Source organism: Heliangelus exortis, chromosome 16 (genome assembly GCF_036169615.1).
Source record: "Heliangelus exortis chromosome 16, bHelExo1.hap1, whole genome shotgun sequence".
In the NCBI taxonomy this organism is placed as follows: domain Eukaryota; kingdom Metazoa; phylum Chordata; class Aves; order Apodiformes; family Trochilidae; genus Heliangelus; species Heliangelus exortis.
The window spans coordinates 9,245,057-9,272,838 of NC_092437.1; the positions used below are offsets into that span (position 1 = coordinate 9,245,057).

At 50.0% G+C, this 27,782-nt stretch overlaps 1 protein-coding gene across 3 annotated transcripts in view; it reads left to right on the forward strand.

The window, feature by feature from the left end:
- Positions 1-25,906, forward strand: part of B4GALT5 (beta-1,4-galactosyltransferase 5) — a 34,522-nt gene extending 8,616 nt beyond the window's left edge. For 2 of the 3 annotated variants that reach the window (XM_071759469.1, XM_071759471.1), the window contains 7 exons: positions 14,781-14,915; positions 17,481-17,594; positions 18,383-18,507; positions 19,126-19,242; positions 20,015-20,202; positions 20,414-20,536; positions 21,012-22,912. In XM_071759469.1, the coding sequence (XP_071615570.1) occupies positions 14,781-14,915; positions 17,481-17,594; positions 18,383-18,507; positions 19,126-19,242; positions 20,015-20,202; positions 20,414-20,536; positions 21,012-21,339 (1,130 nt within the window). In that variant the 3' untranslated portion in view covers positions 21,340-22,912. Of the gene's footprint in view, positions 1-14,780; positions 14,916-17,480; positions 17,595-18,382; positions 18,508-19,125; positions 19,243-20,014; positions 20,203-20,413; positions 20,537-21,011 lie in introns of all 3 variants that reach the window. The other variant, XM_071759470.1, reaches the window with a different exon arrangement.
- The last annotated feature ends 1,876 nt before the right edge of the window (positions 25,907-27,782 follow it).

The window sequence follows — 27,782 nt, forward strand, 5'->3', positions numbered from 1 at the left end:
CTTGCTGCCAGAGTCCATATTAATAATGCATGACTTTTTTTTTTTTATGGTGCTTCCTTCCCGGCATCCCTTTCAGCTGCTGAGTCAGAGAAGATTGTTATAGCAGCAACCTCTGAAGCGGTGAAATGCCCCTGCAGTGCTCAACTGCTGTCATTTATCATCCCCACTCCTCTGCAGGCAGCCCTTTCCCTTCCCCTGCTTTGGGTGAAGATACCAGTGCCAAAAGGCTGATTCCTGCTATGCTGGCTGGTGACTGGTGGGATCGGCTCTGCTTGAACCTTTCTGGCTAGTATTTGATTAAAAAGGATATTGCCTCTCTTGGCAGCTCTTCTCCTGGTTTTGAAATCCTGTGAAGTTTTTTTCCTGATCTGCTTTGGGATTGTGATCAAGCCTTTTTTTTTTTTTTTTTCCTGCTTACAAATTCTTAAAATCAGTTTTTATATGTGTGTGGGGTTTTTTGTTTTTTTTTTTTTTCCCTTCTTCCTTGCCCTCCTCCCTAAGATCTGTGCCTGGGATTTTTAAGGTAATTGAAATGACAGAAGCCATATAGCATGTTAACATACTTAAATTAAAGCAAAATCCTTCCAGTGGCTGTTGGAACATGCCTGGCTTCTGCAACAAGCCATGGAGCAGGGATTTGCAGGGCTCCTGCCTCTGGGTTGGTAGCAGACCCTGGGAGTCACCTCCCCACAGAGCTGGTCTCCACCTGCTGAATTCAAAATGTGGAGAGAAGTAGGAAGCAAAAGTGTTTTTCAAGGAATTTTGTCTTTTAGTGATTCAAGTAATAAATATGTGATGATCTTCAGAACAGATCTCAGTCCCACATCCTAGCATGGTTTTCTATTTGGGTAGAAAGAGCCACAGGGGGAATCTCTGGGAAAGAGCATCCTTGGGGCTGGGAAACGGCATCCTCAGAGTCCCCTCCCTACTCAGTGTTCTGGCTCTGTGCTCTGAAAGACTCACCTGTGTTGGGAACAGAATGTGTGTCCTGTAAGCCTGGCTGCAACCCTCTGCCAGGCTCTTGCCTGTTGGGCAGCAGGGACACTCACTCTTGTCATACTCTGTGTTCCACTTGGCACCCAGGCCTTTCTGCTGAGGCTCTACAGGTGTTGTGCTACTGACTATCTCCTCCTGAGGAAGGGGAAGCACAGCCAACATGGTGTGGAATTCTCCCAAAGCTGCAGGTCATCCTCCCTCTGTGCTGCAGCCTGGCTCTCTCACTCAGGGTCAGTGATTTTTCTTGCTGTGGATTTATTTACAGCTTTGCTGGTTGTTGGGTGCTGGCCACAGGGCAAGTCTGGGGCCACCCTTCCTGTGCTCTTCAGTGGGGAGAACACAACCTCTTTCCATGGGCAGCTTTTACCCATTGTGAGGGGAAACTCTGCAGGAGGATCCCTTGAACTTCTGTGCCTTGACTCCAAATGGGTTTGCTGGAGCAGTGCTGGGAAGCAATGTGCCCTCTTGCTGCCTCAGTGCTGCTTCTCACCTGGGCTGTGCCCCAGGGGAAACCTTTGTGCCACAGGCAGCCCTGCTTGCCCAGCAGAGAAACTCAGTGCCACCCACAGCGCGTGAGATGAGCGACTTCCTTCGCGGCTAACAAGATTTAGGTGGATTATGCTATGTATTTAATCAAGGGCTAAGCTTATTGCCTTGTTTGAAATGGATCAAAGCCCTCGAAAATGCCAGCCTGGAGACCAGCTACTGAGCAAGACTATTATTCAGCTGTATTTCTGTGTGGCAAGGCTTGCTTTGGAAGGAGCTGGGAAGTTCAGCAGGCAGGTTTCAGACTGCAGCAGTGACCAAATGCAAACACAGACGAGAAGTTTGAAGCAATGGGGGGAGGTAGGGGTGTGTGAATGCTGTTATTCAGCATCTGGGAGGGTTTGGGGGAAGAAAGCTTCCTCTTCTTGCTTTTAGTTTGCAGCCATGTTTCCAGCCCCACGCTGATGAGAGATGTTCTAGCTGTTGGCAGTCGGGCTTTTATCTTCTAGAAAAGCAACTTTAATTTTTGTGTGAGCTTGTGTGGCTCTGCAGCAAGGACCAGATTCTCCAGCCCTTTCACAGGGAGTCCCCCAGCCCCTGCTGATGGCCAATCAACAGCATTGGAGCTCACAGGGCTCTCATCTCCTGTTGTGCCTGTCCCCACAGCAGTGTTGCCCTGGGACCCTTTGGTTGCAGAGGAATAGAGCAGAAGATGCTCCTTGCTGCTCCCTTATCTCTCTCCTGGCCCTGGCTTTGGCTGTGGGGTAGGAGCCTGTGTTTGGCAGCAAGAGCCATCTCTGGGGGCAGCAGGTTGTCAGCTATGGGGCTCTTGCAGGGCTGGGGCAGGAGATGCCCTGCCTGCACCTCATCCTGGCAAAGGGCTGCCTGGCCCCTGGTCACTCCCCAGCAGCATGAGCAGTGCCTGGTGTGGAAGGGGGACAGGGACAGGTGACAGCCACAGCAGCAGACCTGCGTGTCGAGGCGGGTGGAAGGAAGTGTCACTATCTGCAGGTATTGAGGCAGCTTTAAAATGACTTTTCAGTGAAGAGTTGTTGTGGTTGCTGGGGTCTGCCTAGAGTGGTATGGCTGTTGTCTCATCTGGCTATGCACAGTTGTCTCTTTATGGCAAGGCTAAGCGTTGGTTTTTTGGTTTGGTTTTTTTTTTTCTGCTGTGAGAGGAGTGCTGGTGCTCGCGTGTGTTGCTGAGCAGGCTGTGGAAAGCACTCCAGATATTCAAATCACCTTTTCTCTTTCTTAAAAGAAGTTTATTCCAGTAACCACCTTCCTTCTAGCCACCATTTAATGTGAGGGGGCCAGCTGGAGCTCATGCTTCTCCTGCTCTGTGAACGTGACATCCCTGCTCCCTGGGCTCTTCCTGCAGAACAGAGAACACCCCAACCAAATGGCTTATCTGAGGGAGTCTGTGCTGGAGAACAGGTACTGGTGACTTCTGCTTTGAGGTGAACTTGTGCAGTTCTCATGCAGCAGCAGGTGCCTGTGCTCCTTGCAGTGTCCCCTTTGCTTGAAACACTGCTGAGGATTTGCAATCTTCTCTCCCCTCTGAATCTCAGGCATCCTTTTGTTATTGACTCACCACCTGCTGCAATGGACATAACCCTGAAGTAAACACAAGGAGACAAATTCAGCTGTGTCTCCCCTGTGCCACAGGTGTGGGTGTCCATCTCCCCAGCTCTCCTGGGATGTGGCCTGAGCCCATATGTGGGGCTGGCAGAGCTTCTTGTGTGACAGCTAGGTGCAGAGTGTTCCTATGTTTAATTTATGGCTAATCAAACCTGCAAATGAGGCTTGGCCTCACTTCTGCTCCAGCCCAAGCCCATTACGTGGCCTCCTGCCCTAACTTGCATTTGTAATTACAGGCAAGGATTGGTCAAGCATCCGTTTGTGTTTCAGAGGCCTGGGCAGGTTTTCTAGCTTGCAATCATCCTGTCAGCACTGGCTTTCAGATGTCTCGGGTGGTATCAAATGGTCCAACAGTTTCCAGGCTGCAGGTGTGGGGTGTCTGCTGGTACCTGGCCCCATCAAGCAGCTCCAGTGTGGGTGGTTCAGGTTCAGGAAGGGATCGTAGGATAGGAGCAGATGGAGGGAGCTGTGCCTGGGGGGCTGCCCAGCTTCAGGGTTAACCCTGCTTTCACCTAATTAAAAAAGAAAAAAGCCAGTCAACAGATTGTCTTGTTTGCTGCTGTGCTGCAGAAAGCTGGTAGCAAAGCAGAGCTGACAGTGGGTGCTGACACCAACCCTTTCCCCCAGGCTGCCCTCCCCCAGTGCTGTCCCCTGCCCTGCCTGGGGCAGCAGCCACCATGTCCCAAGGGTGCAGCAGGTTTCTGGTTGGGGTGTGAGTTGCACTTGGTGGGTACCAAACCCCTGCAGGTTGAGGTTCCCACGTGAGGCTCGTGTCATGGGGCAGTGGGCTCCTGGAGTTGGAGGCTCCCTGGCCAGCTTGGCTCTGAGCCTGCAGAATGGCTGAAAACCATCCGTGATGGAAGAGAATCCTGCTACAGTCAGGGAAAGGCTGTAGAGCAGCCTCTATGAAATTTGTCAGTCATTCTCCACCTTTGCATGCAGGTGTGTCCACATCTGGCTTGGGAGTGGGTCAGAACTCCCCCCGGGTTGCAGGATGCTGCTGAAGAGCATGGTGGCCATTGTAGGGCTGTGTTAGCAAAGCCAAGGGCTTGGCCATGTGTGGCAGATAGGGGAGCAGAGGAGGATGGTTTGTTGAGCTGTAATACCTTGGAGGAGCAAACGTGACCTGGACAAATCGGGTAACTTGAGTGGATAAATTGGTGTAATCTAAAATCTTGTTATCCAGTGTGGAGGGAAGGGCTGGTGCCTGGGCTGGGAGGAGGAGGATGGGCTGGTGCCTGGCTGTGTGCTGGGGCTGTGCTGGGTGGGTGGGTTGGAGAGGCTGGTGTGGGCAGGGTCCATGGGACACCAGTCCTGATCAGCTTCTTCCCCCTGGCCTGGAGGAATCCTGCCCTCACTGCCTACCCAGCTCCTTCCTTGTAGCCCTCCCAAACCTGCAATAGCCAGCCCTGCCTGTTTTAGGTGAGAGGATGTTTGCAGAGGGAGAGGAGGAGGTTGGTAAACACCTGATGAAGCTGCCTTTGCTTTCAGCTGTCCTGTGTTGGGTTCTCCCAGTGCCTACCAAGGCAATGCCATGCTGTCCACTGGGCAGCTGCTCTGGTTTTTCTTGATGAGATGCACGTGGAGATAGATGGTGTTTGAATGCATTGGTTTTCATATGCAAAGGAAATGTGCCATCCCCAAGACTCCATTAGCTCACTTGATGCCCTTGAGAGTTTTAACATCCCACTGGCAGCATGGGGATTGGAGGCTCAGGAGACTCTTAAATGGGAGTTGGATGCTAGAGGGGACAGAAATCAGAAGCTGGCAGCTCTGGGTATGCTCACAGGGAGTTGCTTGGGTAAGGTCAGGAAAGCTGGTGCCAGGTTCACCACAGCTTCAGGAGAGCACAGGGTCTTTCCTCTCCACATCTGAAACTGAAAGCCCAGGGATACAGCACAGGGGCTGGCAGTGTCTTGGTACAGGAGGTGGCCAATGTTTGACTTTAGAAGTTGTATTTCTGAGCCATCCTACCCTCCTGGTTTGCACACTGAGCATCCCCTTGGGCTTCAGCATCTCACCCTGCCTCTGCTTGGGGATGTGATCGTGCAGAAGAGAGCCAGCATGCTCCCAGCTTGCCCAAGGCCCACCCTTGAGCTGTGGTGGCAAAGCACTGAGCAGCTTCCCAGCTCTCCCAGCCTTGCCTGTGCCCACCCGGGTCCTGTCCACAGCCTGTGCTGGCTGCTGGAGCAGCCCCTGGGTACTGTGTGCCCATACTGGACCCCCAGAGATGGGCTCCCAATGCTGCTGTGTCTAAACCCTGCTCCTGAACACAAACTGAGAGATGTGCCCTCCATTTAGAAATTAGTTCTCTCCTCTTTTGCTGAGTGCCATAACCCTTACCTACTGGGTTTGTGCAACAGACAGGCTGGGGCAGTGCTGGCCTCCTGTTCTCAGCCTGTTTTTTCTTTTCCAAGGTAGCCAAATGTCTGAGTTGTATTTGCAGAGCTTGACTTCTGGGTGCGGGCAGGCTGGAACTGATTAGTTTGTTTTATTCCACCCCCCTCCCACCCTGTTGCTCACATCAGTGAGTGAGTGGTGAGATCCCTCAGTAAACACCCAACACTCTTTAGGAAGCTTTAGCTGCTGTTGTGTGAGCACCTTAAAGTGGTTCCTCTGGGGGAGTGGGATGGAAGGAGAGGGTGTTTGCCATTCCCCAGTATGCCCCCACGTGTGCTCATCCCTCTCCAGGGCTGTGAGGGGTTTGATAAGGAAGAACTTCAGCTTGGAAGTGCCCAAGCAATTGCAGAGCCACCAGGCAGCTGAGGGCTGGGCAGCCAGGCTGGCTGACCAGTGCCCTGTCCCCACAGCCTGCTGAATCACTGGTCTTGTGCTGCTTTTTTCCCCTCTTCATATAAACCCAGCAAAACTCATTGGGGTGGGAGTCTGGGGGTCACAAGCTTCCCATTCCTTGCAGTCAGTGATGTTCTCATTGTCTCATGGTGGATCCTGAAGCCTGGTTACAGCGTGGGGCTGTGGACACTCCAATCCCTTGCTGAGCTCACTCAATAGCCTTGCTTCTTCTTATCTGGAATTAATATGTAACTTAATGGTAGCACATTAGGTACAGCTCTGCGAGCATGGGTCTGGTGGTAAAGGGTGGTGCAAACCTGGATTCTGATGCCAGAGCACTTTATTTCCCCCATCCCCGTGATAAGGTTCAGGGTTTTCCTGTGCCTGGCGCCAGCACTGTTTGCCCTGGCTGGGCAGGAGGGACCCAGTCAGCAGTGGGAAGGAGAGGAGGGTGATCCTGGGAGAAGCCACATTGTCCCCAGAGAAGGGCCTGGCATGTGCCAAGCCCTGTGGTCTGGTCCCAAAGCACACAGCAGAGCTCTGTGGCACAGGGGGATGGAGAGAAGGGGTTTTTGCATTGTCCTGTGTTCAAGGCATCCCAAACAGGCTCCCTTGCCATTGCCTTTCTGCTGACACCCAGGAAGGCGTCACGCAGGCTGTGATGTGATGTCTCTTAGTTAAGTACTAAATAAGTTCATAGAATTATCTTCAATGAAGTCATTCCCTACTCTGGTAATGGATTTGGTTAATTTATTTACAGCAGCTGTGCTACCAGTTTGATTGATGGGTGGAAGAAAACCGTATCAAAAATGTTAGGTATTCCATAGCTATGTAGCTCATAACAAAGCTAATAAATGTCTTAGATCATCAGAGTTCTTACAAAATCCCAAAGGTAATGGTCTGTGTGTTGGAACTTCAAAGTTGCATCCTCCTTCTGATAGCTTTTTTTGTCCTGTACAAACACAGCAGCTGTACTGACTCTTTGCAGTGCAGTCTTTAATTATTGCAGACAAGAACAACTCTGTAATCGTACTGCAGAGGCCAGGCTGCTGTGGGTCTTAATGGCACTGTATGGTGAAAGTACCCTTGGCAGGGAGCTCCAAGCTGCTGCCTTTTAAAATCTGGGACAACAATAATCCCACGTGATTGAAGGATTTCATCTTGGAGAATGTTTTAGGAGTTGAAAAGGCTGACTGCTCTCCAGCATGAGAGCCAGGCTGATGCACAGGGTGCAGATGGGGCTGTGGCAGTGCTGCTTCCCTGGCTGCTGGAACAGCTGGTTGCCCAGTACCTGAAACAGGTAGGAAGGAAATTGCATCAGAAATGATCTTGGAGTATTGCTCGGAGCAATCTCTCCTTACACTGAGTCTCCAGAGTGCAAATTTTGCTTATTGCAAAGCAGCCTTTTTATTTCCAGGGCTGAAGCGTTTGCAGGGCAATTCATTTTCCCTAGCAGGTGCTGACTGCAGAATTGCAGTGTGTGCTTCTGCTGGGTCTGGACTCTTTTGCCCCAGTGATGTGCTGAAATACCCAATTTCAGGTCAGACAAGAGCCTGCAGCTTCTGGTGGTGGCTTTTGCTGGGCTGATAGGATTAGTCATCCTGTGGCATGGTGCTTGGGTATTACCAGAGTCAATACCTTAGCAGGGGCAGAGGGTTGCACCCTGCAGCATGCTTTGCACCTCCTGTGGGGTGGTTTGGGGTGAGTGTTCCCACTGGTGTGTCCCCACTGCTAGGGTCAGCAGGCAGTGGCTTGGCACAGGCAAGCCCACCGTGGGGGTGAAAATCTCTGCCTTGGGTTTTGCTATTCCAGTGGCAAGAAGTGGGTCCCCTGGGAAGCATGCATCATGAGCAAAGTAGGCAGAGAGCAGGAATTTCCCCATGCTCATTTTTTGCAGAGACAAAGGACATGTAAATAAAAGCTGGACCATGCTTTAGCCTTAAATGGCAGTGGAAGATGTGCTGTGGGTCTTATTGAATTAAGCAAGAACAAATGCTGTCCTGGATGCTGTAAACACAAATCCTGCTCCTGAATTGGAGCCTGATTAGTTTCATGCATGTTCATGTTAACTAGGATTGTCCAGCTTGGTAAGAGGGAAGCCACTGACCAGAAACAATATCTCGGACCATCTCGGAACAGCTCAGTTGCAGCAAACATGAGGCTGTACATGTGATAACTCTCTTTGTTCAGCCATGCTGAACTTGTAAAACATGCTTGAAAAATCAGGTCTTTGTCTGGTTTTTTTTGGGAATATCCTAAACAACAGTCCCATTCTCTTTTCGTCCATCAAACTCAGGGTGTTAAGGCTTCAGCTTATACCATGTGAACTGAGTCAGTACATCCCTGATTCTGTTTTTATCTTGACAATTTTATACTCTTTAATTGGTTTAGTTAGTCTCCTACTGGAAGACTAACAAATCAGTAATTTGGAAATCTATTTAACTAGTGTGTGATTTATATAGGCATTTTAAATCCAAATCCATCCTGTCTTCTGTTCTGTGGTCTGCCAATATTTTAGACTGGGGAGTGCCACCTACGTGTCCTCTTTCTCCTGCAGAGCCTAAGGCTGCTTGTTTGAGTGGGATGCCCAGGCTGTTGACAGGGGTTTTCTGCAGCAGAGGAATTCCTTTCTGTCCTGCAGCAGTGCTGATTCCCATGACCTGGGAGACGAGGAGCTATCCCGAGCAGCCCATGTCCTTCCCTGCCTTCCTGCTTCAGGGGCAGCTTTGGGGAATATCTGCCTGCTCTTCCTCTCCCTCGCTTGCCCAAGTGTTCACTTACATCTTATTTATTTTTTTAACTAAAGCTCTCCCTCTGTTTCTTCATCCTGATCCTACATGAGCATCAGGCTCGGGCATCAAGGTTCCTGCTGCTTCGAGATGTTGTCTGGGACACAGGAATTTCCACCACTTTGTCTCCTAATGAACCTAAGGAACAAATGCTGAACTGTAAATGTTTGCTGTTTGTAGCCAGCAGCAGCCTGCCAGTGCTGCCCCCCTGAGAGGTTAGCAACCATTTCACTCTGCCTGCTGAAGAGCCTTTTATTGTGCATTTAACTGTGCGGTGCCCATGAATGCCCAGCGAGTGCTGTGCTTTTATGCCCTCTGTGCAGAGAAATCTGCTGGCAGCTGATGCTCTTTTTCTCCTTGGAAGTGTTTGTGCTGACCCTGGTGAAGGGAGGCAAGATGGGGAGGGCAGGCTGGCTCTGGATGGGGAGGGCTGCCCAGTGCTGTGAAGAGGGAGGGCTGGAGGATGAACAGGAGATGCAGTCATGTGCAATTGCATCCCCTGAATGGCAATTAAAGTAGGAGAGTCTGAATCTTGATAGGAAGGGTAATATTTAACTTGGGCATATGGTTGTTATGCTGTATGCTCCAGCCTGTGCTTTTTGCTACGCCCTTCCTTTCGAAGAGGGATTGCCTGGGAGCTGAGCTGCTCTGGGGATTTGCAAAGCCCTGTGGGATCTTAGAGCCATCCTTGGCTTTACTGCTCCGGTGGACAGATAAACTCTGTCTTCTGATTCTCCCACACCCCAGCATCATCTGAGAGGAGCTGGGTCCATGGTGGATGTGACTGCACTTGGGTGACCTGGGGTTCAATCCCACCACCAGCCCTGGCTGCTGCTGGGGTACAGGGTTCCTTCCATGGGTGCTTTGGTGCTGCAAAAGCTCCTTGAGATCCCTTGGCTTTCTGAGGTTTCCCATGTGTGCAGGGCATGTTGTGCTCCTTTTGCTGGATATCCTGAACTGAGTGCAGTGCTCTTCAAAGTGAGTTGCACAAACACCCTAGCTCAGCCAGCTCTGGGATTGCAGCTGAAAGTTACCATCTTAGATGTTCACATTAAAGATTTAGGGACTACTAGACTAATCTGAATTTTCTTTGCCCTTGCTAAAGCCTCTCAGGGTACTTTTTCTGTACAGCAGTTCAGGTGCAAATTCCCCATATCAATGTTTTGATCCAGCATCACTGCAGTCTCCCTTCTCTGCTTGCTCATGCACGTGCAGGCTGTGAACTTGCCAATTTTGGGGACAAATGGTTTGTAATTACCAGCTTAGTGCTGCTGCTGCACTGTTAATTCTTTGACCACTTAACATATCGAATTATTCCTTCCTGTGCTATTCATAAGCAAAGGACTAAGTAACAGCAATGGCATTACTATTAAATTCTGTAAAACTAATAGGAACTTCTTATTTAATTGTTCAGATATTGTCTGCGTCTGGGGAATATGGTGCCACTGGAAGATTAGCAGAAGCAGAAGTGTCACGGTGTGCTAGTGATGGGGCTGCTGCTGTATTTCCTAGTTAGGCTGTTTATGAGTTAAGACTATTCTACCTATCTGTTCCTTGGAGGCTTAGTTTGATTAAGCCCAATATTACAAATGCTAATGGAGCTGAATTGATGGATCTGATTGAATCTGCTGGGACAACTTAAAAAAAGGCTTAACCTTGATGTGATTCTGCTGGTTAGGTTGTCTCTGGGCCTGGCAGAAGGTGTTGGCAGTGGGGAGGATCTCCCAGCCCTGGTGACCTGAGCACTCATCCCAGCTGTCCTGTACCCCTTCCAGTGCCCCTGTCACATCTCCCACATGCAGCCATCCCACAAGCTCTGCTGGATGCTTTGAACCCACTCTGAATGCCTGGCAAAGCAGTTTGTCCCTGGTTGTACCTTGGTTGCTGATGGTGCTGTGAGATGGGTGCAGGGTGGGCCAGGGGCTTGCAGTGGCTGCCCCAGCCAGGATGGGTTCCAGCTGCTCTAGAGCCCCAGCTCCAGCAGAAGGCTGCAGGTTACAGTGGGACCATGATAAATTCACAGACAGCCCCTCTGTGCTTCCACAGCACTGATGGGCTTAGGAACTGGGGAAGGATGATGGATGTGACAGAAAGCCCTAAATCTCAAAGCAGAGGAAGAACCTCCTTCCTCAGGAAAGCCTGGCTGCCGTGCAGGGTGCTGATACTGCCGTGGGGGTGCTGGGCTGCAGACCTGCGTGGCCCCTCTTCCTGACCTGGGGGGACTGTGCTGTCTGTGCCCCATGCTGGGGGCTGCTGGAGCAAGGTCCTTTCCACAGAGGGAGGAAGTGTGTCAGGGTCGGAGCAAGATGTGTCAGGTCTGTCCCCTTCCTGTGTCGGTTGCTAACATGGGTCACGCTCAGACCTCTTCTGAATTGACTCTTGAGCTGCGAAATTACCCTGCTGCCTCTTCTAGTACATATCCTCACAGTGAAATTAATTTTCCATGAGAGAGTCAGCTGTTTCTTGATTGAAGTGCTCTGAAAATACCAACAGAGAAATGATTACAGGAAGCCTTCAGCACTCATTTATATAATTGGACTTTACCTCCCTGGTTGAAGTTGTTGCATGCACGACTGGCATGGACAAGCACTTGGCCTCCCTCTTGCTTGTGAGCAGGGAGGTTGGGGTGCAGCATCCTGAGGGATGCACTGGCCCTGGGGTGCAGCCATATGCCTCTGCTCCAGCTGGTTGGTGGCAAGCTGTAGGTCTGGTATCGTGGTTTCCACGTGTTTACATCCCAGCAGGGGTGACTTGTCCTTTAACAGTCTAACAAAAATAATCTTAAGGCAGCCACTTGGCGAAATGTATTTCTTAAATTTTGCTCATTTTCTTTGTGGGCAGCGAGAGTCTGCTGGAAATTTGTAGGAGAAGGGGTATTTACTTGTTTTATCTTCCTCCAAATAATACCAACTAAAATCCCTCTGCTGTCATTGTTCCACTGCTCAGTGGCTGTAGCTGGGGTGTTATCACTGCTTGTATGTGCTCTGAAGTGCTGCGTGCTTGGATGGGATAAAGGCAGAAGGGCAATGTAATTTCTAAGATCATCCTGTGTGATTAGATTAGCAGTATCTCACAACACAGCAAATTGCTTTCTGGCTGAGCCCTCGTTCAGGCTGTGTGTGTGGTGAGTCTGTAGGCTCCTGGCCTGGCAGGGGCAGCCATGGGGATGCTCAGTGTCTCCTCCCTCGGCTGGGGGTGGCTTTGGTGCTGGGGTGCTGGGAAATGCTGTCTCGGGTATGGGGCCCCTGGGCTCTGTAGGGTCAGCCAGGTCAGGCTTAACAAATTTAAAATATGGCCAATTTGGTCATAAAAAGCGAAGTAAACCGAGGCGTGAGGTTTGAGTTGGGTACAGCAATTCCTAAATGTTGGCCCTTGGAGCAAATTTAAGCACCCACATGGGTATGAGGAATGAGTTTTCAGTGACGTGCTTTAAAAACACAGATGCTGATGGCAGAGCTCATATGTGGCCAGGTATCTCCTTCATCATCTGAGCAAAGGGGTTAATATGTGAAAAGGCAACTGCTGCCTCGAACAAAGCCGATGTTGTTGGTGCTGGCTCTCCCCTGGGATGGTGGCTGCTGTGGCAGTCTGTGCAGGATTCCCACTGCAGCTCAGCCAGCCCGGGTCATGTGCTGTGCCCAGGCCCTGCTCTGTCTGCCCGCCGAGGCAACGGGGAACAAACGGCGCCTTCACTGCGCCCGACAAACCTCCCCGCTCCTCCAGCTAAGCAGCGCTTGGGTGCTGATTTGTGTCTCCCTTTCTTTCATGCTTCATCAAACCTGATTCTGCTTTCTCCAGCGAGTAGAAGGCGTAATGAAGTAGGAAGTGAAATTCCGTGTTCAGCATCGTCGAGCTGTGCCTTGCCACAGACTCCAGTTCCATGGGAGCTGGGAGGTGCAAGTTTTTTACATGACTTTCTTGTCGTGGTCATCTGGAAGACCTGCCCTCTGCATGGGCTCTAGATCCCAAGGACTCACCAGCCTGATGGCAAAGGGCTCTTATTCACCATTAACTCCTAAACAGCCCATTTCCACAAACTATTTATTTTTTCCCCCCAGGAACACCCATTTCTGTAAGTCCTGGTTGACAGCTGCCTTGGTGGAGCTGGGGTTGGGACAGGAGGGGATGCTGGGGCTGGACTGCTGGGGCTGGGATGTGATGTGGGTTCCTACTGAGCTCTGAGCAGGAGATGAGCCCAAGTGAGAGCATATGGAGGATTCAGAGCTGGGTGTGAGGTTTTGCATGAATTTGAGCTACATTTGTTTCTGGCCTGTGGTGCCAGCTATTCCTTGAGCCTCATCCCCTGGAGATCTGCAAATTCCACAACTTTCTGAGCAGGAGCAGCTCTCACTGTCATTGCAATTTTGCCAAGAAACTGCACCAGAGCTCACGTTTGATTTGTAGCTGTCACTCAGCACCCCAGTGATCACTCTGGGTTGCACAGCTGGCCCCAGGAAACCTGGGAGAGCAAAGTGGGTTTAAGTGCAGCTTTAGCTGAGGCACCTTCTGCTTGTTGCTGGGATAACTGCTGGCTTAGGTGCCATTGGTGGCTTCACCATGAAGGGTACATGTATGAGAAGGGAGAGGCTAGAAATGGGCATTTAAAATCACATTTCAAGCTATCTATTTGCTGAGCACCACACACAACCAGTCCCCTTCTTGCTGAAAATCTGGTGATTCCCCCTGGCTCAAAGACAGGCTGGGCCCGGCATGGGGGATCAGTTGCCCTTTCAAATATTTAACTGAGCTGCTTGAAAACAAAGTAGGGTTGGGGCTGGGCAATGCATCTGGGCAGACTCTTCTGGGGGCTGACATAATGTGTGGGTGTGGAAGGGGAGCTGTGGGGCAGTGTGTCAGTGAGTGTACCCATGGGAAGTGTTAGGGGGGGACCCTTGCTCTCTGATAGTGGTGCCACCTCCGAGGTGCCCTATGTAATCTGTGCTGCCAGTGACTGCCGTGATGACTGTACCTTGGCACTGGCAGCTGCTGGTTTCAGGCTATTACAGCTTGTGGTAAGCCTGCTGTAGAAATGAGCTGTCTCTTAGGGGTGTTTCCTGGTGACATTTCATCATTGCTGCCCTCCTCGGTGCAGAATCTTTGTTTCCTTGGCCTGCTGCCTCCTTCACCCCTCCTGGGGTGTCTGTGACCTGTTTTTTAGTTATTAGTGAAAAAATTGGCCTTCTAGATCCCCCCTGCTCCCTATTTTCAAATAAAAAAAATTTTTTTTAATTTTTATTTCCTGTTATTGTTAAGCCTACAGTTTGACAGCAGAAGGACTGTGGCTGGCACTGTGCTGCTGGTGAGGGGTGCTGGGGTGTGCCATCCCCATGGGTGGCTGTCCTGCTGTGATGCAGGGCTGTGCCTGCTGCTGTTTGCTTTAGGGCTGCTCCCTGCCAGTGACTGGTGTCAGCTTCAGCTGAAACCCAAGGAGGTTCAGCCTGAGCTGTGGCAGGGCACAGAGTCAGCAGGAGAGGGCGGGGGGGGGGGGGGGGGGGTAAGAAACCTGGCTTGGGGGGGGGCTGGCCTCACGAGCCCGGGGGGGCTTGTGCTGCAAAATGTTGCCTGCTCTGGGACATGTGGAGTACTGGTGGGCTTGGAGACTGGTGGTGGGCTGGTTTTTGTGGTGCCCTTTGAGGTGCCTCTGCCAAGCAAGCATCAGCCTTGGCACTGCAGTCTAGGAAGGAATGCCCGTCTCCAGGCATGCAGCTGAGCTTCCTGTTATAGTGATGTTTCCCAATTAAACCTTCCTACTTAGGCAGCAAAAGGTGCTATTGTCTAAGCTGCAATCCAGCATTACAGTCTGCATTGTCAGGTCTAGCTGGGTACATTCCCCTTATGAACCAGCCAGGTTTCCAAACGTGCTTCACGCCTCCACTTCCCAACTCTGTGCCCTTCCCAGTTCCAGTCGGGCAATTGAGGCACATGTGACCCAGGGATCCTCCTGGCAGGAGGGAGCTGAAACCAAGCAGAAGGCTGGGAATGGTTCCAAAAGACTCCTATTTCTCTTTCCTACAAAAGCTGGTTCTCATGAAAATGAATTTTTTTTTTTTTCTTTTTTTTTTTTCCCCCTTGCAGTGAACACCTACCTCTTCATGATGCAAGCCCAAGGCATCATGATTCGGGAAAACATGAGAACAATAGGAGCTCAGATGTATGAGCAGGTGGTCCGCAGTGCCTATGCCAAGAGGAACAGCAGTGTGAATGACTCAGGTATTTCTTGAATAATTGTTGTTTTGATCAAAGGTTTCATTTCCATCGGAAATAGAGTTCATCTGAACCACTCTCGCTTGAAGGAATTAATTTATGCTGGTAAATGCAGGGTGGGAACTTGGATTAATTGGCTTCTATTTTTATATATAACAAATATATATAGAGCTTCCATATATACACACATTATGTATTAAAATAAAATCCATTGATTTCTAAAAAACCCAAATGCTTCTAACTTGTGGAAGGGGTGAAAATCTTGAAAGGCCTCAAATGACAAGATTTTGAACTGAAAACCTCTTTGCTTTCCAGGAATTCAACTTCTTAGCTTCAGCCAGTCTGAGGGTAAACACTTTCAAATTTCAGTGCAAGGATCAGGTTTCAGAGTTAAAAAAATAACTTCCCAGGTGGACGCCTGCGCAGAGCCCTGGCTCTCTGCACGTGGGGGAGCCTGTGGTCATGAGCTTCACTCTTCCCATGCGAGGATGAACTGAGATGACTTGGCTGGAGATCTGCCACAAATAATACATTGAACTTTGGGCAGAATGCAGGGAGTGGAGTTGTGGGCTCCCACTCCCAGGCTGTTCATCATCTGTAATATAAAGCTGATAACAGGGTTACAAATTTTGGCTATAAATATGGTACAGTGAAGCATAAATGTGCATGGCTGTGTGTAAGCCAGGGTGAGGCATTGCCTTCGGGCTGGTGTGACACCAAGCATCTACCTTCCCTGTTGATCTGTCACTGGTGTGTCACGCTGGTGCGGTTGGCACCGGGCTGCGGTGGTGCTGGGAGCTCAGCTCAGCTCCTCCACTGTGAGGGGTTATCAGTAGGGGCTGGTGGGGTTTTACAAGGCAAAATCATTTCCTTATTAATAAAAAATGCAAGCTGTGTCCTTGCTACCCAGCCTGCTGAGGAGCGGGTGTTGCAGATGCCAGATCAGCTGTACTCTGACCGGGGATGGGCACGGGAAGGGAATTATCAACTTGGCAGGAGATCAACACCCTGGGTCACCTCCTGTCCCTACCATAGCTGGACAGGGCTGCCAGCCCAGGCTATTTTTAAGGCTGGAAACATCAAGTAAAGCAGATGCAGGGTGAGGAAGTAGCTGATCACCACAGGGAGGAGGCTTAGATGCTCCACCACTGCCACTGATGAAAGCCTATGTGCTGCAGCAGTCGTGGCCATCGGGGCTCCCAGCCCTCCAAACATTTTCTGTGTGCTCCTGCTGCCTGCAGGAGGCAGAGCATAGCACCCATGTTAGCCTCAGCAATACTGGTACTGCTGCTGCTACTGAAATAACTGGCTGTGCTTGGGCCTCATACCCATGCCAGTTCTGCAGGCATGGGCAGATACTCCTCCTGCCCCAAGAGCTCTGGCTGCAAGGATCCTTTTACTAGGCACAAGCACTGTGCACTGTCCTGGCTGACCTTCCCAGGCAGGCAGGTCAAAGCAGATGCATGATGGATGGTGGTGACATAAGGAAGGCACATAGCATGGTAGCTACAAGGATTTGATTGACACCAGGATCAGTATCTTTCTTCCCCAGCTCTACGTGGGATCCGGGTGGGTGTCATAGCCTGGTTCATGTGCCTTCCCCAGGCTGCTGTGGTCTATATATGGAACTGGGTGGGTCAGCCCTAAGTGGCAACTTTCAAGGACCTCTGTGGTGTAGGGTTGGCTCCTGTGTTTGCTGTGAAAGGCCAGCCTTCTGTTGAGCATCTTACGCTTGGAGAAAGTGGAGAGGTTGCATCCTCCTGTAGCTGGTGCCTTACTACAGGCAGGGAACTTTTACTAGTGCATAAAATAAGGTCATGCTTGGCTAAAGATGCTTTATGCAAAGCTGGTGACCTTACTGTAGAAAGCAGAAGTTCATGGTTATGTAAAAGCCTCCTTGAAACATCTGCAGGTGTAAGAGGCTGAAGTGGTTTCCCAGGAGGTAAAAGGATGTAGGGGAGTGGGGAGGCTGCAGAAATGTGCTGGGCATGGGGGCCTGATGCTCTTAGACAGTGCAAACAGGAGGAAAGGCTGCATGTAACATGTTAGTTTTTATTGATCCTTTGAGGAGGACATGGGGCAGGCTTTCCCTGTGCAGGCTGCTGCACTGGCAGTCCTTGTGGCTGTTGGAACCTGCCTGGGGACTTCCCTCTCTCATTCCACTAGACAAGGACTCAGTGGAGGAGCACATCCCCTCTCACTGTGCTGTAATCCTTGAGGAATAGGGTGCTAAGTTGCTGTTCCTACCAAGTATCCTGTGCTCCTTTGCTTTGAGTTGTTTGTGACACTGAAGGGTGACACTCAAAATTCTTCCTTTGGCTGGAAAAATGGGAAGGTTTCTTTGTGGTGTTGTCTGAGGCAGCTGGGGCTTCTGCAGCCACCAGCTCCAGGATGGGAATGAGCACCCAGCTGGGTTGCAAGTCTAGGGCTTGTGCTGCATGGGGACCTCCTTAGCCATGGGTTGCTTTGGAGTCTGCTCACAGTGGCACAGGGAGGTGACTGGAATGCAGCTCAAGTGAAAATTTTTGTCTTTTTTTTTTTTTCTTTTTTTTTTTTTGCCCCCTCTCCCAGATTATCCTCTTGATCTGAACCACAACGACACCTTTCTGCAAGCCACAACGTTTCTTCCTGAAGACTTTACCTACTTCCCCAACCACACCTGTCCTGAGAGGCTCCCTTCTATGAGTGAGTGGCATCCTGGTGGCACTGCCCTTTTCCCTGTGCCTTTGGAGGGCACCTTGTGGTGTTCCCCAGCTTGCTGGCATTGCACCTTTTCCTGCTGGACACTTGGGATGAATGGGAGTGCTGTTCAGAGCCTGGTCCCCTCCTGGGAAATCGTTGTTTACCCACTCACACGAATTAATCCCTGCTCCATCAGAGGCACGTCCCCCTGCTGAAGCAAATGCAAACAAAAGAGGGATTGTGTGCTGGGAGCTGATGAAAAGGCTCAGCCAGCCCTTTTCCAGTGGTGGGCTGGCTCCTTTGCCCCCAGCAACACTGCTGGTCCCAGCCCTGAGCTTTATCGGTGCAGCTGGGCAGGGGCTGGTTCAGGAGCCAGGCTGGCTCTCCCCAAGAGAACCACAGCTGGATGAAATGGTTTCACCTGATCAGTGGAAAATAGAACTTTTGGGGGTAAATGTCTCCTAAAAGGGGGAAAACAGCTCTTAGCTGAGGTGTGGGGTTTTGTGTCTGCTGGAAGGCTGTATGGAGGAGGAGAGGGGTGGTGGGTCTCTGATGGAGAGCTGCATCCAACAGGAGCCCCAAAGGCTGAACAGAGCCCAGCTCCTGAGTAGATGGGTGTGTTGCCAGTCATGCCAGCAGCATTTCCTAATCTGTCTGGGGGAAAGCAGAGGCTGCCTGCATCCAGTGCTGGGGAAAGAGGGTAGGGATGCAGCAGAGCACTGCCCTGAGCTGGCACCCAGCGCCTCAGGACCACAGCAGTTCCTGACCCCTTCCTCTGCTTCTCCCTGCAGAGGGCCCCATTGATGTAAATATGAGTGAGATCACGATGGAGGATATCCACCAGTTCTTCTCAAAAGACCCTTCTATCAAACTGGGAGGCCACTGGAAGCCAAGCGACTGCCTACCTCGCTGGAAGGTGAGCAGGCAGTGCCAGGCAGGTGGTGGGAAGCTGTTAACAGGAACATCTCTGGTGTGCTGCAGCTCCAGAGTAATGAATATAAGGATCTCTCAAGTGTGGGGCTGCAGTGTCTGGAGGAGCAGTGCTGAGCTCAAGGGCTGCTTTAGTGATGCATGAGCCAGCCCTGAGCTTCTGCACAGACTGCTAAGGGAGCTTGCCTGCCTGCACCCCAGCTGCCCAGCCTCTGCCTCACCCTGCTTCCCTGTCTGGGGTAGGATGTCACCCAGAGAGGCAGGTGACTTGAGCCTGCAGGTGACTTGGCAGTTTGCTGACCCCATTCCTGCTGTCCCCAGTACTGGGCAGGGGCAGTTGTGGGGTTGAGGGTGATCTCCCCTCCTTCCCAAGATTACGCTGAATTTACCAAGCAGCATTTCTCCAAAAAGTGGATAGGAAATGTATATTGGGGGGCATTCAGTGGGTTTCAGGCTGCTCAGCCCTAAGTGGGAAAGCTGATAAACTACGTTTAGTGCTTCCCCCTCCTGTAACAGCAGCCAGACCCATGTCCCATCCCAGGGGACAGTCTGCAGCAGGAGCTGTTGGTGCAGGGCAGTAAGAGCCGTGTCCTCTCCCTGTCAGGTGGCGATCCTGATCCCATTCCGCAACCGCTACGAGCATCTTCCCGTCCTCTTCAGACACCTCATTCCCATGCTGCAGCGTCAACGTTTACAGTTTGCCTTTTATGTTATAGAACAAGTGAGTGAGCCCTGGGGTGCGTGGGGGCAGTTGTGTGCTGTGCTGGAGGTGTCTGGGTTAGGGCTGCAGCTCCTGGGGGCATTTACACCTCACGTTATTGAAAGGTTTAGGGTTCTCGTTGCAATGCTTGAGTCGTCCCATTCTGCCTAAAAGTGACACAGCTAAGAGGTGTGTTAAAAAATGACTTTTTTTATCAAAAAAGTAAAGCAGAGGTTCAGGAATGTGTTTTGTTTTGTTCTTAAATCCAATACTGGACAAGCTGTTTTTAAAAAAAGACAATTTGAACCAGGTATTTGCAGTTTAAATAATGCTGCATTATTTTTGTGTATCTCTATAGTAGTTGTGGGGAGCACAGGAATGGCCTGTCCAGAGTTACACATTTCTGGGCTGGGCAGTATTTAGGAGACTTCCATGAATTTAAAACGTAAGACTATCATTTGATGTTGCATGTAAACCTCTCACTAAAGCTATCTGGCTTCACCCACCCAGTGTATGTACTTCAATATTTATCTCTATCTTAAAAAGATAGATCAAAATTGGGTGGGTTTGTTTTGTTTTGTTTTTTCAGATGTCTGAATAATGAGGCTTAAGCATCTTTATTTTTACTCCAGCACAGTAAATGGAGCATTTAAGTCCTGGTTGATTTCACTGGTCTGTCTGTCCCAATGGTGGGAGGTGGTTGCCCTCTGCAGTTCTCTAGATGTGATGAGAATGTACATGTGGAGCACAAACTGCATGGGGCTCCCCTTGAGAAGGAACTTTCGCCCTCTAGGCTGGAAACCAACCCTTTAATCGTGCCATGCTCTTCAATGTTGGCTTTCGGGAAGCAATGAAGGACTTGGACTGGGACTGTCTCATCTTTCATGATGTGGACCACATACCCGAAAATGACCGTAACTATTATGGGTGTGGACAGATGCCGAGGCACTTTGCAGCCAAGCTGGATAAGTACATGTATCTGTAAGCCCTGTTCTTCCTCCCCACTACCCTAATAGCTAAGGAGCCAGTGTTAGTTTTTATTGTTTAAAAATGCAGAAGGTGAATCTCTGGTTGCTTCTCGGGCTTTGTGCAAAGTGAGCATGAGAGAGGAGTGGAAGCCAGGAGCATCCTTACGGCTCAGGCTTTCCCTGTTGCTGGTGGGCTCTGCCCTAACCCCTTCTCTCCCATGTAGGCTCCCATACAACGAGTTCTTTGGTGGGGTGAGTGGTCTGACTGTTGAGCAGTTTCAGAAGATCAATGGTTTCCCTAACGCCTTCTGGGGCTGGGGCGGTGAAGATGACGACCTCTGGAACAGGTATGGGATCAGCCAACATCCCCAAACTCTGCTTCTGGTGGGGGTCCTGCCAGCCAGGCTGTGCCTGTGCTGCTGGGAAGTGTCACCAATAGGGCCAGTGCAGAGCTCACTGTGGCCAGCACTGGGCTTGCTGTGGCCACTTCTCAAGGGCTGGGTGGGAACAGGGCCACTCCAGCCTGCACAGGCAGCAGCTGGGAAGCAAACAGAGTTGGTTGGGAAATCACTGGCTTTGTGTGCAATATCCTGTGCTGCTGAGCTCAAATGGGTCTTGGCTGAGCTTTTGAAGCCTTGAGGTGCTGAGCACTGTGTGACTTGCCTGGAGCAAGGAGGTTTGCATAGCTTATCTGCTGGGTGGAAAGGCAAAGCTGCTGTTGGAGCCCCGCACAGACTATGCAAGTGCTGGTGGCACAATCAGTGCAATTGTTGATTTTTAAATTTTTATTAAGTTCTTTTATTTCTTCCCTTTCTAATGCAGAGTGCAGTATGCAGGCTACTCCGTGACTCGACCGGAAGGAGACACAGGGAAATATAAATCAATTCCTCACCATCACCGGGGAGAAGTGCAGTTCCTAGGAAGGCAAGTCAATCTTCAATCTTTTTTTTTTTTTTTAATTTTAAGGATCCCAAAGGCCTTGATAAAGAGTCTGTACCATGTACAGAGTTCCTTGCAGCTGTTTGAGGGTAGTAATAACCTTGACTCATGCAGAAAACTAACTGCAGGGAGACTGCCTGGATTCCTCCATCTCACTACATCTTACAAGTGGTTCTTGTGTTGTGGCTGTAGCTGCTTGGATGCCATCTAAAGAAGGGGTTGTCACCATGGCAGGTTGGGGGCCTGCCCTGTATCTACAGGGGGCTGTTCTTAAAGGGGTGGCTCATGCCACATGTCAGAGAAGCTTGTACATTTCTAGAAGAGCCTGATCTAAGTACTGAAGAAGTCATTGCTCAGCTTGCAGAAGGCAGAGAGCAGGAGTGTGTGGCTTGGTGTGTGGCTGGTAAAGCACCAGGAGGCCCTGGGAACACTGACCCTGTCTTGTGGCAGCACCCTGTGCAGCTGCTGTTGTAGGTTTATGCTGTTTATGGTTATGCCATCTTTAGCCCTAGTTGTCATTGCTCTGTTGAACTGAATGCAGCCAGAAAGAGATGTTTCTCTCATTTCACTCCTGAAAAAGAGAAGTCTGCTTTAACTTAAAAAGCCATATTTAGTTCAAACCCTTGAAGCGTGGAAAGCTGGGAGTGCAGTGGGATTGAGCTTTTCTTCAGAACGCTTCTGGTTTCTTCCTGCCTTAGCCAGGATCCCTCATTCAGTGTCAGCAGGATCTGAAGTCAGGGCTGTGGGGTGATGGGCAATGCAGTGGCTTGCCCTGTGGATTCTCCCTCAAGACTTCTCACTGTGGAGAAAGAAAGCATTCATCAAGACACTCAGTGTCCTGATACTGTTACCTCTTTGAAAGCTGTTTTGGCTCTTCTCTCTTTGCTTTCACCCAGTTGTCTTCTTCCCCCCAGCACATCCCTTCCCTGGTGCTTTTTTTTGTCCCCAGCTCCCTGGGGGCTGCCAAGCTCCCAGAAAATCAGTGTTTTGTCCTCCTGAGATTTTTCTACTTACATATATTCTTTTTTTTCCCCCTCCCACCTTAGCCCTTATATCTCATCATGCTGCCTCTAAATTTGTATCATGCTGCCTCTAAATTTGTTTGAGGCTGTTTTTGTGCACCAGCTGCAGTTTCCTTCCCCAAAGCATCATTCTTCTAGTTTTACTTTTTGTCCCTATCACTCAAAAGAAAACTATTTAGTTCTGCTCTTGTTTGTTGCCCAGTTTGCTAAAAATGGAAAGGACCACATCACCTATCAACTGCTTTTCTCTGGCTGGCAAGTACTTGGCAGGGACCCCCTTAGCTCAATCCCCTCCTGGGACTCGGACCTGCAGGGTCTAGGATTAGGGATGTTGTACAGGAATTGGGGTGTTTTGACAGCTGGGTCCTTGCTGGTGGCACAGGGAGCATTTCACTCTTCATCAGCTGTAATTTTGTGAGGGCTGGGATGTTTACCTGCCAGGAACATAGAAAAAGTGATGGTCATCTTTGTTAAGAAACTTGTTCTGTAGCTGCTGCTGGAACTGAGTGATTTAAGGGCTCTTTGGACGCCGTCACATGGACTTTGCAGAGCTCTGTGGGATACATGGAAGTGACTTTGGCCTCTGGTTCTTGTTCCACAGGTATGCCTTGCTGAGGAAGTCAAAAGAAAGGCAAGCCTTGGATGGCCTCAATAACTTGAACTACTTTCCAAACGTCACGTATGACGCCTTGTATAAGAACATCACTGTTAACCTGACACCAGAGCTGGCTCTGGTCACCGAATATTAAGAGGAGAAAATAACTTTGCTCTGCCCTTCACCAAGAAAGCACCACACTCGACTTTCTTTTCCAAGGGTTATTGGGACAAGTGACACTTTGTCTAATGAAGGATCACAGTATTTGGGAGAATGAGGCTGAAAGTGCACGCACAACTTCCCCTAGCTGTACCAACCCAGCCCCATACTCGTGCGGCGAGCTCAGCAGTCTCTCTTTCTTTTTTTCTGCCACTTGCTTTCTGGGTTTCAGGACAAGGGTTCGACCTGCTGCTCTCGTCTCCACATTCCTCCTCCAGCAATCTCCAGCACTGGGACTCGCCTCGGACCCGCTTGCTCCTCCAGGAAGCGGCTCAGCTGAGGGACTCTGGCTTCTCGATGGTGAACATTGGGAGCGATTCAGTTGGCAGCTGCCCTGGCAGGAGATCCAAATGACTTCTGACACCATTCTTCTACATCTGTGCGGTTTTTTTAAATTATGTGCTTGAAGTATATACAACAGAATCGCTTCTTAAAGAAGTGTAAGTGTAAATATGCTGTGTAAATTGCCCCTTTTTATTTTTCTCCTATGGCTCAAATCCAAGCTAGAGGTTTACATACGGTCACTCATTTTAGTCCTGAGTTCTGTAAACACTTGTGTGTGCACTGCTGTACTTGTGCAAGGTGTTCCCTTTTAAGCCAGTGGGACTGCTTGCGTGATTCAAGCTGTGCATATGCAGAAACGTTTGTGGGACAGGGCCCTGAACTTTCCAATGTAGCAGATGAGAAATACAGCTGTATCATCACTCGTTCCAGAAACCATGGGGCTGGCTTTTTCCAGGAAGAGCGAGGAAATGGGAATATTTATAGAAGAAAAAAAAAAAACAACAACAACAAAAACAACCCACAACAAAACCCTTTCTTTCACTTTTGCAACATGATGTGTAACTGAGTCCAAAAGCCATACAGACTAACATCACTTGCCTGTTGCTGTACATCCCACTGATGGCAAGTGCAAGCTCAGTAGATTGCTCAAGAGCTCTCATCCCTGCTGCTGTGGGAAGTGCAGCCCAGGGTTGGCTGCTCTTGCCCTTGGGATGGGGCAGCTGGCCCTGCCACCTCAAGCCTGCCCGGGACCAGCAGCACCCTGCAGTCACCTCTGTAATGTGCTGGTATGGGTTGAGGGGTTGGTTTAGTTTGTATTTATGTATAAATCTAGCAGCACACCAACCTGCTGTTGGTAGGAGCCAGGTAGGGAGCCTGGTGCTCACTGCTGGCACCTGGCAGCATTTCACAAGCACAGCTGGTAGGGTGGGTGGCCGTGGGTCAGCTGAGGGGACAAATGAAGGACATGTATATCAAGCTCATGAAAACATGAAGACCAAGAACCTGAGAGCTTGGTCTGATGCCCCATCCAACCTGGAGTGCCCCTGTTCCCTTCTCCTGTCTGCCACCCCCTCCTTCCCATGGCTGCTGTGGGCAGGCTGGGCTCTGGGCCACCCCACTGGCACTTGTTCCAGTCCTCACACAGCACCCATGCAGGCACTTGTGCTGGGCCTCTCTGACTTAAAAGTAAATACGTTGGGGGTTGCTTTTTAATTTGTATTTATACATAACAACGGTGTATCCATACCTAACCTCCCAATCACTTTAACTTTCTTTTTTATTGCATTGTTTGCCTTCGGTTTCCTTATCTTCTTGTGGTTTTCATTGTTTCTTGGTTCCGTGGACGTATGATCCCCATACGCATCTGTTGTGGGTGTGACTGCCCAGGGCATTCCTAACCTGTATCCAGAAAACGTTAAGTTTAGGAAACACGAGTTCTTGTTGTGTAGATCTTATCAGCTGGTATGAGAGGACAGCGAGCCTGCCCTTGAAAAGCGCTGATAAGTTTGTAACTTAGGTTTGAAGTCTTTGAACTTACATGTGCTTTAAATCTCTTCCCGAGGGGATTCAACCTGATTATTTATAGGCAGAGGTGAGGATTTGCTTTTTATGGCGCATACAGCAATAAAGACTTTTTGCTTCTGAATCTCCATCTCTAATACACGTGGACCCTTTTCAGATGCTGAACCTGCGTTGCCCTGCCCCTCTTTTCTTTCATCTGGACACCCTGCTAGAAATGTCTTTGTTTAATGGTGCTTCAAACAAGGAATGTATTTCAACTAGTCCAAGTTCACAACCCCAGGAATCATGCATGTGTGTGTGAGTAGCTGTTAAACTACCTTAGTCGGGATGCTCCACCTTCAGTGTGTACCTGACACCCATCTCACCTTGTGTTGAACAAAAAGCTGTTACCTCTGCTTAGAAATGCACTCTATGGTTGGCACAAAAGGGTCCACCCCCCCCCCCAGCAGCATCCATCTTCATAGTTCCTTTGTTCTAATCACGTTGAATTTTTTTTTTCCCTTTTTAAAATGTGGAATATCTGAAAATGTGCACTGTTAATCTTATCAGCTATGTCAAATACTGTATAGTAAATGTAACTGTTAAAAACATACTGTCAAGCGCATGTGCTGTTATGGTGTAAAAATTCTCATATTAAGGAGAACTTGTACATATTCTGGCAGCTGAAATTCAATGAGGCCACTTGTTTGCCCCTTCCATATCAACACCATCGGTCAGCTCTGCCAGAGGGCAGGTCCTGATGCTGATATATATATATATTTTTTTTTTTTTTTAATGAGCCATGTGGGTTTTATTTGCAAAACTGTTTATTGACAGTTCATTATCTGTAAAGCTGTGCTTCTCTGAGGGAGGTACTGTCCGGGCAACAGCGACGTGCTTCAGGTCGCTCACCATCAGAAGTGGCTTTAAACTCTGAAGTAGCTTTCCATCACCATGGCTTTTGAGCTTACTGTTATGTTTTTAAGAGGTGCCAGGGGGACGTTTTTGCACTGAAGACTGGTGTTTTGAAACACACACACTTCTCAGCAAAGCAATCCTTTGTGTCATTACATTTATTTACCCATGTGTTTGTACATTTTTGTATTTGTTAATTTATGAATGATTTTTTCAGTAAAAAATATATATTCAAGAACGAAGATTGCAGTGGTTGCTGTTTCTTACAGGAGGGTAGGGTGAGATCCATAAGCCCAGAGAGGTAATTGCTTGTGAGAGTTAATGAATGGAGAAGGGTGAGCCCTGGATGCTAAAAGCTGCTTAGAAATTTCTCATTTGGGGTAGTCAGAAGATAAGAGCAGGGTGGGGATGCTCCCCAGGCTCTTACTACTTTTTATATGCTAAAGCCTTTTTTCCAAGCATCTCCTTCAATGTAGCACTGTGGGATGAGCTGGCTGCCTTGAGGGAGATGGCTTTAGGAAGGTATGTGGCTGAAGGTGGTGGGTGCAGAGCTTGGGAGATGTTGGTTGGGAGGGTTGGTAATTAGATTTTTGATGAACAAACCCAGTCAGACAGACAGATGAAGTGTCTTGCAGCAGCTTTAAAGTATTCCTCCTGCTGTGCAGCATACAGGCACGATAGCATAAATAGCTGACAGTCCCAGGTTGTTCCAGGCCTTGGCTTTATTTAGCTCTCCCTCTTCTGGGAGTCTTCCTCCCACCCACCCACGGTACTTGGCTGGAGTCTGGGGGGTGGCTGCCATGGGACGCTGGCCTCACCCCCCTTGGCACTTGCAGGATTGAGGGTGGGAGCCTGGCTTGTTCCTGGCTGTGCCCTGGTGGGTATCCCTGGCCTTGGTTTAGGGCGATCCCTGTGGTACCCCAGCTGTGGGGATTTCATTGCCTACAACACCCCTGTGGTGGCTGGGCAAGAGGAGATGGATGCACATGTAGAAATTTGGGGTTGCCCTTATGAGAAGAAAGGTAGGGAAAGCCTCCAGCCCCTGTTCCAAGGGTCCCAGGGCTGGCTGCAGAAAGAGGAGCTGGGAGCAAACCCCCTTTGGCCTGGGCTGTACTGGGAGGGTGCTGAAGAGTGGTGGCAAAGCTCCAGCAGAAGGAGGCTTTCCTCCAGAGCAGCCCATGCCTGTGGGGGAGAGTGCTGCCTGCTCCAGCAAGGAATAGCTCAGCCTTCTGCACTGCAAAACCCTTCAGCTTTCCTGCAGAGTGCATAAAAACTACCCAACCACCAAACCAGGGTATTTCTTCTCAATTCTTCCCCCTCTCATCTCTGTGTGGCACAATAACCCTCCCTGGGCTGGCAGCTACTCACATCCCTGGGCACAAGTGACTCTGGGGACATCCCTGCCCAGAGCAGTCCCCAGGCCCTGCCCAGGGGGACATCGAGCTCAGGAGCTGGTGGAAAGGCTGGGCAGGAGCTCGGGTAGAGGATTGTCCCCTGATCATGTGTATTTTTACAGCATTCCCCAGACTCAGTGGGCTGGGAGGTGTGAGCAGAGGCATGGAGGTTGCTGGGGGGGGAGGAGGGAGTGCTGAGCTCCAGTGACTCTGAGGTGGAAGTGTGAGGCTGATGGTGCTTTACATCTACTTCTTCCCCTTTGGACCACCTGCTCTTGAAATTGAGCTTTTTCTGAACATGTGAGAAATACCACAAAAAAACCCACAATGAGTTTTTTCCTCCAAAGATTTATGCAGCATAACCTTTCCTGCCAGAGATGGCACCAGGCTGGGGGTGGCTGTGCCCATGTAACTGAAGGCAGGGTAGGAAAATGAAGCGGTCCCTCTGGCCAGGCAGGTGGAGAGGAGCTACTCCAGCCATACATTAACAGGGCTGGTGAGTGCCAACAGCATCTGCCCCAGCAGGACAGGGACAGGCTCTGTGGCCCTGGCATGTGACATCGCTGCGTCCCCTGGTTTTATCTGGGCTCCTGTACGAGGTGATACCCCGGTGAAATCCCAGCTTCAGAGGCTCTTCTTGCACTAAGTAGCTCTTTTTACGCTAAAAGTTTCCATTTGCAGCAATTCTCTTCCTTTAAGGTTGGTAATTTCCTCCCGGGAGCGG